Below are 20,173 nucleotides of genomic sequence, written 5' to 3'. Positions count from 1 at the left end.
CTGTTCATGATTTACTCAAATTCAAGAACATAAATTTCACTAATTGCAAAAAATATCATCCACCAGTCAGAAAATAAAGTAGAAGAAATTAAAAGAAACATACCATATTCATACAGTAATTGATATATATATATATATATATATATATATATATATATATATATATTCGGTAAGTAAGGATTAAATCGCAAAAGGAAGAAAACTGTACAGAATTACAAGGGGCATATTCCCCAGGCCAACAAAACACAAAACACAAAACAAACCAGCCCATTGGACATGGCAACAAACACCAACCCAAAGCTAAATAGAACACAACCTAAAGATTGGACATGGCAACAAACACCAACCCAAAGCTTAATAGAACACAACCTAAACACTGGGCCCAAAATAATAAAGGCCGAAAGCAAAAGCATAACAAACAAAACAAGATTGCAACATTTAAATCACAACCCAGTCCATGTGCAACAATTCTTTCTGGAACACAAGTTCAAATGCAGACCTGGTAGGTTCCAATCCACTGCAATGGTTTTAGAGTATTTGCATTTCTTAACTTTTTTGTTTTTTTGGAATAAATAAATTCAGTTAACCTCATTTCCTTATTTATCACTTCTCAAATTTTGTAACTACAGACCCTTTTCTTTTCTTTTTTTCTATTTTTTTTTTTTTTTTGACTCGATCATGTCAACGATCAATAAAATGATTTACTCACCGGTGAACATACAAGTTTTGTCCTTTTAATTATATAATAATGATGAAAATATCCTTAATAAAAATTTAAATTCTTTTTAAAAATAATTTTCATTTTAGGTTATCTTTTCTCTTTAAAAATAATTTTCATTTTAGTTTTTCTTTTCTTTCTTAATTTTTTTTTTTTAAAAAAAAAATAAGAAAATTATGTACGATTAAAGTGATATTTTATAATGATAAAAATGCCTTTAATATAAATTTAAGAAAATTTAGATATATATATATTTTTTGTAAAAATATTTTTTAGGGTAAAATACAGAGGTTTGTTTAAAAAATATAAGTAGTTGAACTGTTAAAGAGGTGAGTGGAAGGAACATTTTCGTCACAAAAAATCCTCGGTAAAGCCACGTGCCAAAAAGTGTCCATTTTAAACCTCCGTTTACTCCTCCATTTATCATGTGAATATTTATTTTCCTGTTCCTAAACATCTGATATATTAGGTACTTATTTCAGGAAAAAAATAATAATAATAATAATAAAAATAAATTAGCACACCCAAAAGGAAAGGTCGAAATAGATTAAATAAACGAAGGCAGAGCTTACATATCTCACTCATTTACGGAAAAAAAAAAAAACACACACACACACACACACAACCTACAAATTTAGCAAACAGATGACCAGAATCTATGAAAATGTAATACTAGAATAACTATATATATGGTCTCTCACGAGCTGATAAAAACAAGAACAGACTGAGCGAAAACCTTCACCGGATAGATAATACATGAAGAATATATATATATATATATATATATATATATATATATATATATATATAATGCATGCATGTATATTACCATGCATGCATGGTCACACAGACTCCAGGCCTTGTAGTACAACTTCGGCATCTTGTGGACTTGGCTCTTCTTCTTCTTGTTGGAGATCATGCATTGGATCAATCATTAGCTGAACATGATCGAGTTGGCGCCCAGGGTTTCTGTGGCTTGTGAACACCACCAGTCTCCCGTTGATGAAAAGTAATTCACATACAGGAACAGTAGTAAAAGATAGGGCTTGGAGGAACCATGAAAAATGGTTACATATATTCAATAGCCAACCACGTCCGGAACAAAAACATAGGAAGATAATGGAAGGATAAGCATACCAGAAGAGTGCTTGTGGAGAAATGATGGAGACTACCGATGAAACCGCGAAGGTGGTAGAGAATACTCCGATGAATACACGTATGCACACGCCATTAATCCGGTCGCCATTGCCAGAAGGAGGAGTGCTGCTAGTAATTATAGCGAGCTCCATGGAAACGAAAGGAAAGATTATGAGGACAAGGATTAGCAGGCACAATTTGAAAAGAGTGAGATATTGGTGATGATGATGGATTAATGATATGAGTATGTGAAATGGATCCCAATCCCAAGGCATGCCTACATGTGTTTTTAACACATTGATCACAAATGGAACAAAATATCTTAAATCTATGTAAGACATGATCACTTTGTTTAATTTGTTATGTGAGTAATATATATTAATTTTGATCACTTATATAACTATATATATATATAGTTGGACTCTTCCACATCAATATCACAGCCTCTTGCTCCGATGCTTCCTAGAACTTGACTAAAAAGCAAGTGAAGTTTGTGTAATTAATGTTGATTAATTCTGATTATATATATGTGTCATACAAAATAGGGCGAAATGCAAAAAATCCCTCACCACTATTAGCCAGTTGTGAAAAACTCTCTTATGAATATTTTGGTAAAAAATTTTCCTCAATTATCTCGAAGCAGTGTTTTTAACTGATGTCCAGCCAAGTTCAATCGATCACAGTAATGGTTCGATCGATCGAACTTCCTCAAGTGTTAAGTAATTGTTTGAAGGAATTTTTCGGACGAAATTACTTCCTTAACAGATTATTCTTTAGACAATTTATTTATTTATATTTTCTCTTTTCTCTCTCTCGGTCAACCAAGATATGTGAAGTAGCAAAGAAAAATTTTCAAAAAAAATAAAAATTGGAAAGCCAATAAAATTATATTTAAGCTATACATAATTAATAAAATAAAATTGAGTACACCCGCATAGGAGAGAGAAGATCCACCATGGTGTTGGAATAGAAGATGGAAAAATTAAGTAGCTCAAGAGCTCCTTTAGTGTACTTGATCTTTAGCAGCCATTATAACAGTTAATTATTTTACGAAAAATAATTAATAATTTGCCATGTTTCCTTAGTTCAATTAATAATTTGCCATGGTTCCTTAGTTCAATTTCTTTCTTTTCCTTAATTGAATTATGCTACTGAAAGATAAGTTGGATAAAAATTAGCAATTAAAAAGAAACATAATTTGTTTTTACAAATCTGTCTTCTTCTTCTTCTTCTTTTTTTTTTAATTAAAAAGTAAAAAAAAAAAAAAAATTACATACTTCGAGAACACAAATACCCCAAAGTAACTTTTGAGAGGAAGTTGTTATAGTTGATGTACTCAAGTTAAAAACCCAAAATTATGAAAGTTTTTAATGTGAAAGGGCATGCCTTCTATTCAATTTACAAGAATTTAATTATATATAAAGGATATTTAAATAATTTAGTTTGAGAGAAATACATTTATCATCTCATCATATATTGTTTTGATTCCACCACCTACAACTCAAAAATTGTTTTAATTCCACAATTGAATTTCTTTGTTGTTAGCTTTGTGTTTGAAGGAATGAGAAAGCTTGCTTGACGCAAAGAGAGAAAGAGAAAAAAAAAAAAAAAAAAAAAAAAAAAAAAAAAATTGTTTGAAGAATAACATGTTGAGGGTTAATTTTGTCAAAAAAAATTCTTAGATAACCATTTAAACGGACATTAATTATAAATATTCCTTTAGAATAGTTGAGAGGAATTTTCTACTAAAAATATTCAAAAGGTTTTTCGCAATAGGTAATAGTAAAAAAGAATTTTTTGCAATCCACCCTACAAAATAGAATTAATTGGTAAGCATCACTCCCCACAATTAAAGATTTAAGTCTTGATTTTAAGATTCAAAACGGTTGTCTTTTGTAGGGTGCCTCTCTCTCTCTCTCTCTCTCTCTATATATATATATATATATATATATATATCTGTGTGTAATTCCATAATTTTTTATTGTCCCTTCCACACCAATATCATATTAAATTCGTTAACTGTATCATAATACTATTAAGTTGGTCTTGTCTTATTTTGGAATTTTCTTAGGCCGTTTTAACTGGATCCCTGACTCGTCAACGAACAGGACTATGTCAGACATTGTCACCATGTATCACAGCTTGGTTCGTGGAGAGATATATCCTCCTTTTATATTATTCTTCAAACAATTTATTTGAATAATTTTATTTTTATTTTTTTATTTTTATTTTATATTTTATATTTGTTATGTTATATATATGTATGTATATATATATTTTGTACGGTGCCCCCAATTTAAAATCCTAGTTTTGTTTCTCATGAAATAAATGTTTTGAAAGTAGAGGTCTTCCTGAATTGTTCAGAAGATATTATGAGAGGATTCTTTTGATACTAATCATACTATTCAGTATTATTATTCGTATATTTAAAAATTTTAAATTTAGAAATTCCAAAAAAAAAAAAAAAAATTTAAATTTAGTGCTGGAGACAATTATATATGTTCAACAATATTTTAATTTTTGGTGATGGTCTACGAGACTAGGACCTACCATGTGGAAATGGATCCCAATCCCAGGAAATGATTAGGCGTGATCTCAACACTTTGACCAAAAGTGGCAAAGAGTAGTACTTTTAATCTATGCAAAACATTCTCTATCGGTTTTGTTTAATAGAATAATGATGTCCAAATAATTTTTTTTATGGAAGAGTTCTTTGTATTTAGCATTGAATTAAGGCGATTTTTAGATTAAAAATCTCATGGCCTTTTCAACTCTCCATTTTAAACAAATAAATAATTTTTAGAGTTCATTTTGTTAAAATAAATAAATGAATAATGCTTTTATCAATAAATACTATCTGTAAAAAAATATATTAAATGTTTGGTAACACATTATAATAAATATTTTTTATAATTAAATTATTTTTTAATTATTGAATAGACAAGTATTATTCAAAAACCTATCACATGTAAGGAATGCTGATAGTTTGGGTCTTTAGTAGTGCTGCCTTTGCATATTAATAGTTAAATTCTATGTTTACTTCTAAGGTTCTGTTTGTTTCGACGTAAAATATTTTTTTTAAAAAATATTTTTTATTTTTTGGTAAAATATTTTTTTATTTTTACTTTCGGTATTTGACAAAAGTCTTCGTCGAGATTTAGGCCGAGTCTATCAGGCGGGACATGAAAAATAACTTTTGTAAAAAATGATGAATAAATTATTTTTATTAAATTTTAATATTTTTCTTTCATAAATATTTTACGATAATTAAATTTTAAAAAAATTAAAAAATATTTTATATCCAAACAAATAGAACCTAAAAATTTACAAAATTCACATGGGTGTACCTCCACAGAATGTACAGAGGTCAATCTGACTCGAGGGTCCTATTGTGAAGGAAATATACTTTTCTGCATTCACACGCAACCAACAATTTTTATCTGTTTTTTTGGGTCAAATGATGTTGAATTGTGATGATTGAAGAATGTTGACATCTAATCTGTTGACCACAAACCGTATCCGATGATCACTTTGGCCAGGTTCCAGGAAGCAAAGAAAAAAAAAACAAAAAAGGGCCAAATCTAAAGGTGATTCAGATAAACAAAAAGTGAGGTTTTTACATGGATTAAAGTTGCAAAGAGTTTTGGTCAATGTGTCAGGTTGGGGGTCCTAGTCTACTAGACCAGCACCAAAAATGAAAATGATGTATAATTTAAAACTCTTTGCACTTTAATCCAACTTTGTTCCTTTCGCGGTTTGGTGTGTAAGACCAGGACCCCGTGCAACTTTAATGCATGTAAAAACCTCACTTTTTGTTTAAACTTTTAAGTATACTGAATCACCTTTGGATTTGGCCTAAAATGATGTAATTAGTACAATGCAAAATATTATATTTTTATGTTAAATTTATATTTTGAGAAGAATTACAGTGTTAAAATATTATATTTTTGTAATTATATTTTAATGGTGCATTTCATTCAAAATGCTATTTTTTGATCCAATAAACATTCCATATTTTAAGAGCTCATTACTATGCCTTATTTTTATTTTAAAGATTTTTAACAAATCTCAAAATATGAGAGATCTTTTGAGAAAGCCTATTGGAGTATATATTTCTATCCACTTGTTATATTTTGAGTTTGAGAAGCCATTTGAGAACTGCTATATTTGAGAATACATTTGATAATCTTAAAATATGAGAAGTCTTTTGAAAGCTCATTGAAATGCCTTATTTTCATCCACGTGCTATATTTTGAGTTTGAGATCCCATTTGAGAAGCCATTTGAAAACTGTTATATTTGAGAATACATTTGATAATCTTAAAATATGAAAAGTCTTTTGAGAGTTCATTGAAATGCCTTATTTTCATCCACGTACTATATTTTGAGTTTGAGATCCCATTTGAGAAGTCATTGGAAATGCTCTTATATATTCATATATATGAAGATGGACTGATGTAGACACTTTCTTTCATCTTTGGTGGTCAACAATTAGGTATATGACACATTTGTATAGGTTATTAATGTACATACCATAGTAATCGCGGTTTCGCTCATGATTGCGATGTAACATACTTAGGTAAATATCGGTATAAATCGGCCGAACATACCGGTTAATGAAGGTGTGTAACAGTATCGCAAATGCACATGGTTTTCTTGTTTCAAAATCAGGAAATTATTAAATAAGGAAAACAATAGGTTTTTTTAACTATCAACATAATATATATAGAACTATACTTAGGGAAGGTCAATTATAGTAATAAGAATGGTAATAACCAAATTTGTGTGTGGTGTAAGAGCTAATTTGTAATTTCATTGGTAGAGTGTGTGAAAGTGTAGGACCAAAATAATGTTATTGTGGAGGGACAATATTAGTTCCCAAAAAAAAAAAAAAAAAAAAAAAAAAAAAAAAAAAAAACACCGTTGTATTAATTAATTTATTAACAAAGAGAGCTCTGTACTCTATCAATATTAAAGATTATATCAGCATATAATTAATGAGAGTAGGCCATTATAAATATATGAATCTCACGTGATAATCCAATCTCCACCCTTTGTTGAGTAGTGAGTACTACATATTACTCCACAACAATGTGGTTATGGTGTTACATATGAAACAATTCGTAATTGCTATGAAATAAGTTATTTTCCCTGAGAAAAGAATACCAAAAAGAAAAAATGATAAAATCAATATTATTTTCTCTTCCAAATGGTGAGGTCAGTATCACTGAAGACTGTTCAAATATATTTTGAGTTAGTGAAAATTGTTTTACATGGTGAGGAAAAAAAAGGGACATTGTTTTCCATACGGGTGGGCCGATAGGTAAGAAACACAACGGCCCAGTTTCTATACAGTGAAATAAAAAAAAAAATGTAAATAGTTAAACTATGTAGATTCAATGATAAAAAATAAAAAAATAAAAAAATAAAAAAATAAAAAATAAAAAAAAAAAAAAAAAAACCATGTAGATACAAAAGAGGCCCAAATGAAGCACAGGTCCATTAACTTTTGTATTGTTAATTCCTTTGTGGTTTTTTTTTTAAAATAAAATTTGACACCAACCAGTCAACCCGCGACGGAAATCCATCCTTGCTTTGCCGCTACTGTTCAGTTCCTCATTGCGTTCTTCAACGCCGACGACAATTCACGTTGGTGATCCCACTACACCGAAACCATCTGTTCGTTAACCCTTCCACGCAAAGACCGATTTGGAACTGTAACCCAATGTTCTCCGGAGGCGACCTCCAAACCCGGTCCATCATCGTGGCTGACTTCTCCATTATCGGCGGCAGCATACTCGCCGACTTTCTGCCTAAGCCATCTTCATCACTTAGGCAGAAATTGCTCATTATTTTTTGACTTTTTTTAATACCCATATCCTGTTGTTATTATGTGTGTTAGTACATGATGGGTGTTTTTGCAAATATGTATGTGATGGAAGAGAGAAGTTCAACAACATCGGCCCGGACACCACCATCGATCGATTGGAGTTCTGTTACCGATACCACCATCAATTGATCTTGACACCCTGAGCTCAAATCTGGAATTCCGGCCTCCGTTGCTTACACCTACAGTACACGCCGATGAAGCCGGAGAGAGATAAAGATAGAGGAGGGGAAAGAAGGCCCTGAGAGGTCAGAGAGAGAGAGAGAGAGAGAGAGAGAAGATGAATGGATTGCACGGACGCGCTTTCTTTTTTGCCAGCTAGACCTAATCTAGGATTCTCCCTAATAAATCTGTCAATTCTATCGGCGTAAGTATCATTATTCTAATTTGAGTAGGGATTCAACAAATCACTGCTTAGGCTTGTGGCCAGAATTTATTACCTATTTCTCCTGTAATAGAGGTAGAAAGTCATACACCAAGAATATATCTAAATTTTACAGCGGTGAGCGCAACAAAAAAAAACAAAGTAATGGATGCTCATTTTTTGTGCTATTGATAATTATTTCCGAAACTTCATGCTTGGTGTTACTTGATTCACTTTGTGTATACTGACTGTACAAATTCCAAAACTATATATTTTTTTTCCCAGTAAATTATCCAACACTATAGTGTACTCCAATTGCTAATTTGCTCGATATGACATTCCTTATATAAATATTTATTTTCATATTTAATATTTCAAACTTATAATAAAAAAAATAATTAAATAGACTTTCCTTCTGTATACAAAATAAATAAATAAATCTATATTATTAAAAGTATAAAAAAATTAATATATTATTTGTTTCAGTACATTAAAGTGTTTGGATATATTATTTTTTAATAACAAATAATAGACGGATTATTAACTGTTTATCTCTCCCCCTAAAATTATCTCTCAAACTCTGGAGATATATGTCCTGTGGTGTCAAAAAAAATAAAAAATAAAAAATAAAAAATCTCAAGCCCTCAGCTGTTGAATTATTTTATCAGTATCTGTGAGGGGTATTATAGACTTTCACTAATTACACCCTCATCACGCCTGCCAGTATTATCACCACCTTTTGTTTCTCTCTCTAAAACACACACAACCACAATTTCCCTGCAACTCTCCATCTACATCTCACCCATACAAAAACACTGGGCATTCCCATCTCTCTCTTTTCAATTTTTTATTTTTTTTATTTTTTTCGGAAACAAACTATTACAAATTTACAAGTAATCAAGGAGCATCCCCTCACATCAAAATAATTCCAAAGCGACCAAAGACAAGCAATGGGGTTCCTAAAAACAAATTTTTTTAAAACAGAATCAGTAATTAAGATGAAGACAATGCACCAGAAATCCTGCAAGTTGAGGCAAAGGGCATCTGAAAACCATGCACCCTACAACCAGCGCAAGGCAATCAAAGAAAGACTTGATCGATCTCTTACATGGTAGTCCAAAAATAAGACTGCAAATCTATACTGGTTGAAAATGACATCATTAAGAATTGGTGATCAACATCATGTTCTTGAACTCCTCAAAATCGAGCAACCCATCGGAATTTGTACGTATGTATTACACTCCTACAATCACTACCGCTATGCTCGTCCCATGCACAACCCTAATATTGACAGCACATTCTGGAGTTCGTCATGTGAAATGAAGCCATCGCCATTCAAATCAAATACTCCAAAATCCTTAGCAAGATCACCTTCAGGCTGATATCTTGCTAAGGATTTTGGAGTGTTTGATTTGAATGGCGATGGCTTCATTTCATATGATGAAATTCCAGAATGTGCTGTCAAGATTAGGGTCATGTTGTGATCGAGATGACCATGGCAGTGATTTTAGGAGTTTGATACAAACTGTGATGGGTTGTTCGATTTTGAGGAGTTCAAGAATAAGGATTTTGGAGTGTTTGATTTGAATGGCCATGGCTTCATTTCATATGAGGAACTCGAGATGAGCAATTTACTGAAAAAAAAAAACGAAGAAAAAAATCTACAAATGAGCAGTGGTAGTGATTTTAGAAGTATGATACAAACTGTGATGGTTTGTTCAATTTTGAGGAGTTCAAGAATAAGGATTTTGGAGTGTTTGATTTGAATGTCGATGGCTTCATTTCATATGAGGAACTAGAGATGAGCAATTTACTGAGAAAAAAAGAAGAAAAAATCTGTTGGAAGTTAATTCAAATTTAACTTCATTGATATCGTTAAAGTTATCTTGATGGTTAGAGTTTTTGAAATTAAAATAAAATTGATAGGTTTAGGTTGTTAGAATTTGAATAATAATTATTATCATTCAGATCACGTCAAATTGATAGGTTTAGGTTGTTAGAATTTGAATAATAATTGTTATCATTCAGATCACGTCACACGTACATATGTCTATTTAAAGAGATTGATTGTAACCATATTGGTATCCAAAAATCAATTAATATAATTTACGTGATTGTTTCTATATTTTTTCTTGTTGTTACGTGTTGGTTCATCACTAGCCAAAAAGGCTAATAGTGGTATCAGAGCAGTTGACGATCAGCCGGGATTACACGTGAAAAAGGTTTGAGGTAAAAAAAACGATGGCCGCAACAGGTAATAACAACTCTCATCCATTTGTTCCTACTTTCAAAGGTGAAAATTATCAGTTTTGGAGTATTAAAATGAAAACAATTTTTATTTCTCTTGATTTGTGGGAATTGGTTGAGAGTGGTTATGCAGAAAATGATAATCAGGAAGAGAGAGTTATTGTTGCACAAAGAACAACATTGAAAGAAAACAAGAAGAAAGATGCCAAGGCGTTTCCTATATCCAACAAGGGTTAGACGACACTATTTTTCAAAGAATAATGGGAGCCAAAACATCCAAGGAAGCATGGGAGTTGCTTCAGAATGAGTACGGAGGATCGATTCAGGTAATTACTTTAAGATTACAGACTCTCCGTCGTGAGTTTGAAACATTGATGATGAAAAGTTCTAAGTCAATTCATGCTTACCTAATTAGAGTTACTTCTATTGTTAATCAAGCAAAATCTCTTGGTGAAAATTTGAATGATCAAAAAATCATTGAAAAAGTTTTGAGAAGTTTAACTCCTAAATTCAATAGTGTCGTAGCTGCAATTGAGGAGTCAAAAGTTTTATCTAAGCTGTCTTTTACTCAATTAATGGGATCACTAAAAATGCATGAAGAAAGATTAAACAGTTCTACAGAAAGTCAAGTGGAGCATGCTTTACAAACAAAATTGGAGTTTAAAAGAGGCTCAAATGGAAAAGGGAAAAACTATGGATTTTAAGGCAAAAGAGGGAATCAATTCAATGGAAAAGGGAGACAATTCAATAAAGGTAATGGTGAAATTCCTATATGTTTTCATTGTAGGAAGAAAGGTCATATTAAACAGGATTGTTGGTACAAAAATAAGAATCCTGATATCCTTCAGTGTTCTTTTTGTAAAAAATATGGACATGATGAAAAAGATTGTTGGTATAATCCTAAAAATCAATCTAACTTTCGTGAGGAAAGAGTTGATGAAGAAAAAGTTGAAGATGAAAATGCTAATGATGAACATCTATTCATATTTTTTTTTTTAGTTAAAGGGTAAGCTTGTATAAATAAAGAAAAATGTACAAGAGGGACCTACAAGATAGGAAACAACAAGATGCACAACAGCTGCAGAGATCCAGCGAAAAACAAGTGATAGGAATCCAGACCTAGCAAGCAAAATACAAAAAAGGCTACAGACTCAGCCTTCTGCAAGCTCAAGTAAACCTAATGCAATACAAACATAAGAAACAACCATCCAAGTAAGCATCAACCAGTAAATACTTCCATTGAAGGCGACCAAGTTTAAGGGACAATTAGAGCCTGAGCACAGGCATAGCTGCATCCATCCAAGAACAGTTTCTGCAAGTCTTCAAGTCTTCTAACATTCCTCAGATCAGAAGCATTCTTTAGCTTAATTGGCTAATCTTCCTTTTAAACATTTTTTTATCTGAGAAATGACTGAGGTTGGGGATGAGGATATGTTCCTGAAGGCCCTATTATTTCTTTCCATCCATAGAAAGTAGACAGCAGCAGAGAGTAGTAACTTATGCACCAGAAAATCATCAGCACTTCAATGAGCAGAACACCATAAGATCAGTTCTTTCTAACTAGATGGCTGAATGTACAACCCAATTGTGTGTTGAATGAATGACCACACCACCCTTGAGAACTCAAACTGAAAGAATAGATGGTCCAAGGATTCATTGTTGGCTAGGCAAAGAAAGTAAGTATTGATGTGATGTTTGTGCTTTATAGGTTTTCTGTCAAGAGTGTAGAGTCTTCCTTTTGTTGCTAACCAAGTAATAAAGCTATGCCTAGGAATATGATGTTTAAATCAAATGGTCTTGTGCCATGGGAAAATGAAAGTGGGAGGGAGGAGGTATTTGATTGTATGAGCAAGGGAGAAATTGCAGCTAGGTGAAGGTAACCATAAAATTGTATTAGCATTAGTGGAAGGGTTAGACAGTTCATTTAGTTGAGTGTGAAAGTCTTGTGATTGAAAGAAGGGAATATGACCAAATGAGTCAGGAACAACCCAATGATTCAAGGAAATTAGCCTATCAACTTTGACTCTCAAGTTCAGTTGAAGAATTTCCCCATCATTAAAGTTGATCTGATTGAGCAAAGGCCCATTTGGAAACCAATAATCTAACCACATCATTGTATCAGTGCCTTTCCCTACCCTATGCCTAAGTAAACCCCTTGCCATATCTCTCAATTTCAACAACTTTCCCCAAAATCCAGAGCTTAAAGCTGTTGGTTTCACAGCCCAAAAGCTCTTAGTTCTGATCAGGTACCTATGTGACCAAGCAACCCAGAGGCTATCTTTCTTTCTAGCAAATAATTTCCAAATGTGCTTCAAATTAGCAATTGAGTTTGTTATTTCAAGGTTGGGGAGGCCTAGCCCTCAATTAAATTTTGGCCTACAAACCACATCCCATGCCACCTTAGCACAAGAAGCCTTCAGTTCAGGGCCTAACCAGAGAAATCTCTTTAAAACTCTATTAACATCTTCAATGACCTTCTTAGGTAAGACAAAATTTTGTGCCCAGTAGCTTTGCATAGAACAGAGTATGGATTTAACAAGAACAATTCTGCCAGTAAAGGAAAGAAACCTTGAAGTCCATCTTTTCACTCTTGCCGTGATTTTCTCTATAAGGGAAGTACAATCTGTTGAGCTGAGAACCCTAAAAGCCACCATACCTTTAGCCTTCTGAATAATCACCGTAAAAGAGATTAAAATTTTGGACCCTTTCTATCAAGGCCTACGCCTTTTTTTATAGAAGAAAATATGTATTTGGTGGGCTTTTAGGTCTTCTGACCCAACTGGGATGAGATACGGCTGATAAAGAGAGAAATCCCGCATCTTTTAATCTGACATGTCATGTAATGCTCGAGCTTCAGGAACAGATGCTCGAGATTTAGGGCTCATGCTCGAGCTTCAGGAACAAATGCTCGAGTTTCTCTGGATAGATGCTCGAGCATCAGTGAATGGTGCTCGATCATCACATTGACACTTAGCCAATTTTCTTTAACTATTTTTCAAAGCGTCTTTTTCTTCAACACATAGAATATTTTTGGGGTTGAACTCCTTTAACATTGCTAGATCCAAGCTTCATGGGCTCGAGCACTAGGTACAATGCTTGAGCATCAGGGGCTCATTACTCGAGCAGCAATGGATGATGCTCGATCCTCTGTGGATAGTGCTCGATCATGGGGGTAATGTATGAGACCTGGAGCATAGCCTTTTCATTTAAAATCAACTCATTAATTTCTGATGCCTCACGCTCGAGCTTCAGGGTCAAGGCTTGAGCACCTTTGGTTAAGGCTCGAGCATCAAGGTATGGATGCTCGAGCATTTGGGCCTTGTTGACTTTTCTTCTTTTCCTTGTTGTAGTGCTCGAGCCTCAACACTTGGGCTCGAGCTCTAAGGCTTCAAGATGTAAGTGGTAATCCTAGGTATGATACTGGTAATGAACCAGTTCCAAATTGAAGTAAGGCTAAAATATCAGCTTTGGTTTGACCATCAACACCAGAGAAAAAGGTAAGGCTCTTTGATAGGTTTATGCTTAAACCAAAAAATTCAAGGAATTGTTTAAGGGCCTGGAAGACAATCTGAACTGAGGACAAACTCCTATGAGAGAACAATAAGACATCATCTGCAAATGCAAGGTAGAATAGGGCCAGTTTGCTACATCTCCAGTGATACTTAAAAGTAGGGTTGCTCACTATGGCATAATTCATGGATTGGGTGAGGACTTCTATTGCAATGATAAACAATAGAGGAGAAATAGGGTCCCCTTGCCTAATCCCCTTTTGCCCTTTAAAAAATCCAAAGAGTTCACCATTGAGGGATATGGAATAGGATGGTGTGCTAATGCATTGGGTGATCCATTGGATAAGACATTCAGGAAATCCCATAAGGTTAAGAGTATCAATAATGAATTGCCAATGAATACTATCAAAAGCCTTTTTAAGATCCACTTTCAGTGCACAGCTAGGGGGATGTGAGGACCTATGGTACCCATTAAACAGCTCATGAGCCAAGATAACATTCTCAGAAATATGCCTTCCTTTCACAAAAGCATTCTGAGTGGGACTAATTAAAAAAGGTAAGGCTGTGCTAATCTTCAAGGCAATGATTTTTGAAATATATTTGTAAATTAAATTGCAACATGAAATGGGTCTAAAATCATGGACTGTTGCGGGATTTGGAATTTTAGGCACTAGGGAAATATATGAGCAATTGATTTCAGTGAGCAGTTTTCCAGAGATAAAGAAGTCCCTAATGGCTACTGTGACTTATTGACCAATAATTGGCCAAGAATGAATGAAAAAACTTGAGTTAAAGCCATCCGGACCTGGACTTTTAAAGGGGTGAAAGGATAGGAAGCATTGTCTAATTTCACTATCAGTAGGAATTGCTGATAATGAGGGAATAAGGTTGGATGGAACAGTTTTGGTAATGAGATGAGAAAAGGATGCCATACCTGTGTATTGTTGGTAAGGTTGACCAATCAATCCCATAAAATGATTGAGAAATTCCTGTTGCAGTTCGTTACCATGAAGCTGAACCCCATCAGTGCTTGTTATGGTTTCCGCTTTTCTCCTGTTACACTTTGTGGAGAAATTTTTCATGAAGAATGAGGTATTCTGATCCCTTTCTTTCAACCAGTGTATTTGAGCCTTTTGTTTATAGAATAACTCCTCAGCTAAACACAATTCAGAAAATTTGCCCACTAGTTCCTTTTCTTTGCTTCTTAGCTGATCATCCATGGGATTAAGGTCTAAGTTGGATTGACAAGAATATAGGTCCTCTCTACAAGCCTGAACTCTGGCAGAAATATCACTAAATTCTTTTTTGTTAAGCTGCTTAAGAGGTCCCTTCAGAGCTCTAAGCTTCTGCACAACTGTAAACATTTTAGAACCATGAACCTCTAGCTGCCACCCTTGAGACACAATTGAGAGAAAATCCCTGTGTTGACTCTGGAAATTGAAAAATCTAAAAGGCAGGTTCCTTTTCACACTAACTTCACCAATGCTCATTATCATTGGAGCATGATCTGAGACTCCCCATGGCTTGAAGCAACATTTAGACTGAGGAAATTTTGCCATCCAAGCTTGATTAGCCAACACTCTATCTAACTTTCTTGAAATATTTGCACATCCAAAGCTTTTGTTAGTCCAAGAGTGAAAAATACCATAATATCTTAAATCTTCAAGCTCATTCTTATTCAAGCAGGTCTTGAAGTCCTCCATTCCAGGAGTCCACCTGAGAACATCACCAAAGGAATCATTGACATGAAGCAATACATTAAAATCACCCAAAAGGACCCAAGGCACATTAGCTTGACCATGCAGGTTAAAACATCTCCACAAACCTTTCATTTCTAAAGCAGTGTTAGCTGCATACACAAAGGAAGCTAAACACCTAATCTTCAAATCAATAAGGAGAATAGAGCAATTAATGGCTTAACTTGTTGTACTGGAGATAGAGACTTTCAGTTTTTGTGGATTCCAGAGCAGCCAAATCCTACCTAGGACTGAGTAAGTGTAGTTACAAACCAAATTCCAGTTGGGAGCAATCACTTTATGAACTGTCTCAGTATTTTTAGGACTAATTTTTGTTTCCAGCAATGCAATTAAACTCAAATCTGAATCTCTAATAAGATTCTTGACCTCTACTTGTTTGAGGGGAGAGTTCAACCCTCTTACATTCCATGTAGCCCAGATCATTGAGAAGAGTACAGATACCCCTAAACCCCTTCAAGGTAACAATTTTCCCCTTAGCATGCTTCTTCTTATTTTTTGAGAATTTTGGTTTCCTTGGTTGTATCATTCGACCCTCCACTGGAGAGTAAGCTGGATCATAATTATCACTCTCACAAGTTGAGGACTGCTCTATTTCATCACCTACATCTTCCCCATTCTCCTCTAAGTTTTCGACAGAGAGAACATCAAAGGAATTAGCTGTGGCCAGGGGTTCAGGACTCTTAGTCCTTCCAGGAATACAAGGCAATGAGAGGTCCACATATAAGCAAATTTCTTTCCCCTTCCCTAAATTAACAATCTCAGGTGGGTGTGAAGCAAGTGAAGTGTTGTCTTGACCATTGGGTGGAGAATTATTCATAGTCTTAGGTGGTTGAGTAATTGGTGTGGTATTATGGACAAGAGGGGGATGGTTACTAGTGGATGCGGAATTACAGTTAGAGCGGGAAGTATAAGATTTTGGGGACTTTCTAGAGACCATTACCCATTCTTGAGTTTGGGCAGTTGTGCATGTATCAGTGGTTATAGGTGTTGAGCATATAGTTGTGCAGTTTGTAGAAACATGTCCAAATGAGTTACAAGTAAAGCAAGAGAGGGGTTTCCAGGGGTACTTTACCTGAATTTCAACTAGAGTTCCATCTTTTTTCTTCACATGGAAAGAGTTATCAAGTGTGGATTGAGGAGAAATTTCAACACAGATCTTGGCATAGTCCATTCTGCTTTTATTAATTGTATTCTTGTCCGTAAAAAGTGGTTTTCCAATGGCACTTGCAATATAACTCAATCCCTTAGGGGACCAGAATTGGAAGGGGATATTATAGAAAAGAATCCAAATTGCCAATGAATTGACAAGAGGATTTTGCTTTCGAGGTTCAGGAGACCAAGCCTGTAGAGTCACTGCCTTACCAGCCAAGTACCATTGTCCTCCTGCTAAAATGTTTCTGCAACTCTCCACTGAGTCGAAGGTGAAATAGAAGGTTCCATTTGTGCTCCCAACAACCTTCAAAAGCCCTCTGTTAGACCACAATTTGTGTGCCATCCTGGCAATTAGCTTGTAAGACATCTTTTTTCTGAAAGATTCCAACCAAACAAGATTGCCACTGCAAAGCTCCTTCCTCTTCGATTCTGTCTGGTAGTTCCACAATTTTCCCTCCTTCACTGTTTTTTGGTTCATGGTAATCAAAGCTCCAATTCTCATTTTGAGCTTGGGCAATTGTAGCCCAAGATTTAGGTGAGCTGACCGAGGCATGATGGGGGGAGCTCTCAAAGGCCAGTGAACATTCAGTTGGTGGGATGGAGTGTTGGGTAAATTTTTGAGGTTGGTCAAAGCTCTGTTCCATTAATGCCACTACAAAAAATATGTGGTATCTTGACAGTGGTTGTAGTAACCATATAACTGGAGATAAATCTATTTTTGTTAAACTTGATGAATCTGTAAAGTCTCAGGTGCGTATGGGGAACAACAAAAGGGTGCAAGTTCAAGGCAAAGGAATAGTTGCAGTAAATACAAATTTTGGTAAAAAATTGACTGATGAAGTTTTGTATGTTCTAGGTGTGGCTCAAAATTTGATCAGTTTGGGACAGCTACTCAAGAAAGGTTGTTCAGTTGTGTTTGAAGATGACAGATGCATGTTGTACAACAAATGAGATAAAAAATTAATATTGTTTTCAAAAGTGTCTAATAACAATATTTATCCTCTTAATTTTTCTAAGCTCAGAGATGATGAGAAGAAGAGAGAATTGGTTGCATGCACATCAAAAACAACTCCAGAAAAAACACTGAGAATTCAAAAGACAAAGAAGAAACCAGTGGAAGACAATCCTGAAAAGACTGAAATTTTAGACAAAACAAAGCGTGGAAAAAGCAACAATGTTGGAAGAAGATTCAAAAGGAACACTAGCAGAGATCGTGGAAGAAATTTTAAGACTTACCCTAAAATTTGTTAATGTTTGAAAATTTGAATTAAGGGGAAGTGTTGGAAGTTAATTCAAATTTATCTTCATTGATATCGTCAAAGTTATCTTGACGATTAGAGTTTTTGAAATTAAAATAAAATTGATAGGTTTAGGTTGTTAAAGTTTGAATAATAATTGTTATCATTAAGATCACATCACACGTACGTACTGCCTATTTAAAGAGACTGATTGTAACCATATTGGTATCCAAAAATCAATTAATATAATATACGTGATTGTTTCCTTTCACATATATTTTTTCTTCCTGTCCTGTTGTTACGTGTTGGTTCATCACTAGCCAAAAAGGCTAACAAAATCTACAAATGAGCAGTGGTAGTGATTTTAGAAGTATGATACAAACTGTGATGGGTTGTTCGATTTTTAGGAGTTCAAGAATAAAGATTTTGGAGTGTTTGATTTGAATGGCGACGGGTTGTCCGATTTTGAGGAGTTCAAGAATAAGGACTTTGGAGTGTACGTTTGATTTGAATGGCGATGGGTTGTTCGATTTTGAGGAGTTCAAGAATAAGGATTTTGGAGTGTTTGATTTGAAAGGTGATGGGTTGTTCGATTTTGAGGAGTTCAAGAATAAGGATTTTGGAGTGTTTGATCATTTGAACGGCGATGGGTTGTTCGATTTTGAGAAGTTCAAGAATAAGAATTTTGAAGTGTTTGAGATGAATGGCGATGGGTTGTTCGATTTTTGGGAGTTCAAGAATAAGGATTTTGGAGTGTTTGATTTGAATGGTGATGGCTTCATTTCATATGACAAACTCCAGAATGTGCTGTCAAGATTAGGGTAAGTTGTGCGGTAAACATGGTGGTAGTGATTTTAGGAGTACGATCGATACAAACTGCCATGGGTTGTTCGATTTTGAGGAGTTCAAGAACATGATGTTGATCACCAATTCTTAATGAAGACATTACTATTTGTTTGTAGAATATCTTTTTTATTTTTATTTTTTATGATGAACTCAAAACAATAAGCACAGACTGACCCAACTCCTTCAGCGGATAATAAGATTAAATAGAAGTACTATTGAAGCTAGCTACAGAGCAACAAGAAAAGAACACAACCTACAAATTTAGCAAACATGCAGTAGACCAGAATCCATAAAAATAGTACAACAATTATATATATATATATATATATATATATATATATATATATATATAATGCATCGCGATGCATGTATATATATTAATTAATATTCCCACATATATATGCTTAAACAGATTTATGGTGCAACTCCATCATCATATTCTGGACTTGCCTCTTCTTGGTCTTGTTGGAGATGAACATGCACTGGATCAATCACTACTTGAATGTGATCAAATTGCGGGTCAGGGTTACTTCCATTGGGAGTGAGCACCAGTCTGCCATTGATAAAAAGGTCGCATACCGGAACAGTAAAAGACCCGGCTTGGAGGCATGCCGTCCAAAACTGTTTAAAGATGTTCAAGAGCCAACGCCCGGGACAAAAGGATAGGAAGATAATGGAAGGATAAGCGTAGCAGAAAATTGCTTGTGGAGACATGATGGAGACTATAGATAAAGCCATGAAGGTGGTAGAGAATACTCCGATACGTACACGCACTCGCCAGCTGTCATTCCCGTCTTCATTGCCATCGCATGGAGTAAGGGAGACCTCCAAGGAGACGAAGGAAAAGAGGATGAGGACAAGGGCAAGAAGGCACAGTTCAGAAAGAGTGAGACGGTTATCTTGGATAAATTTTACTGTGTGAAATGGATCCCAATCCTTGGGCATGCTTACATGTGTTCTTAAAACATTGATCACAAATACCAGAAAATACCTTAAATCTATGTAGAGAGACATCCTCACTTTATTTTGTTATGCTACTCAAACATTTGCACCGAGTTACTCGAAACTCCCTCGATATATATAACTCAGGACCGACCCGTGCCAGTCGATGTTCCTTATGCTATTTAAATTTTGTCGAAAATTCCTACGCAATATTATTCAAACCGATAGCTTACCCTTTAACTAAAAAAATTTATTATTCAAACCGATATGTCATGCAGGGACCCACAAATTCCCTAAACATTATTTTTCTCACCCAAAGTTAACCAATTGCATATTTAAAGATGCGTAGGGGCCGTCGATTGTTTCCTTATGTCACA

The 20,173-nt window shown here is 34.4% G+C and overlaps 1 protein-coding gene across 1 annotated transcript; it reads left to right on the top strand.

Annotated features, from left to right (window-relative positions):
• Positions 1–18,452: 18,452 nt before the first annotated feature.
• On the top strand, positions 18,453–18,833 carry LOC132305459 (calmodulin-like protein 6). The gene has a single exon (XM_059803100.1). The coding sequence runs from the start codon at positions 18,453–18,455 to the stop codon at positions 18,831–18,833; it is 381 nt and encodes a 126-aa protein (XP_059659083.1).
• The last annotated feature ends 1,340 nt before the right edge of the window (positions 18,834–20,173 follow it).

Source organism: Cornus florida, unplaced genomic scaffold (assembly GCF_030987335.1).
Source record: "Cornus florida cultivar Cherokee Brave unplaced genomic scaffold, ASM3098733v1 CherokeeBrave_3.0.0_Hap2_Chr04, whole genome shotgun sequence".
Taxonomy (NCBI): Eukaryota; Viridiplantae; Streptophyta; class Magnoliopsida; order Cornales; family Cornaceae; genus Cornus; species Cornus florida.
The sequence above is the reverse complement of the archived record's forward strand: the minus strand, read 5'-3'. Positions and strand labels throughout refer to the sequence as shown.

Coding starts and splice junctions, on each gene's coding strand:
- LOC132305459 (XM_059803100.1), top strand. CDS start 18,453: ATGGCGACGGGTTGTCCGATTTTGAGGAGTTCAAGAATAAGGACTTTG.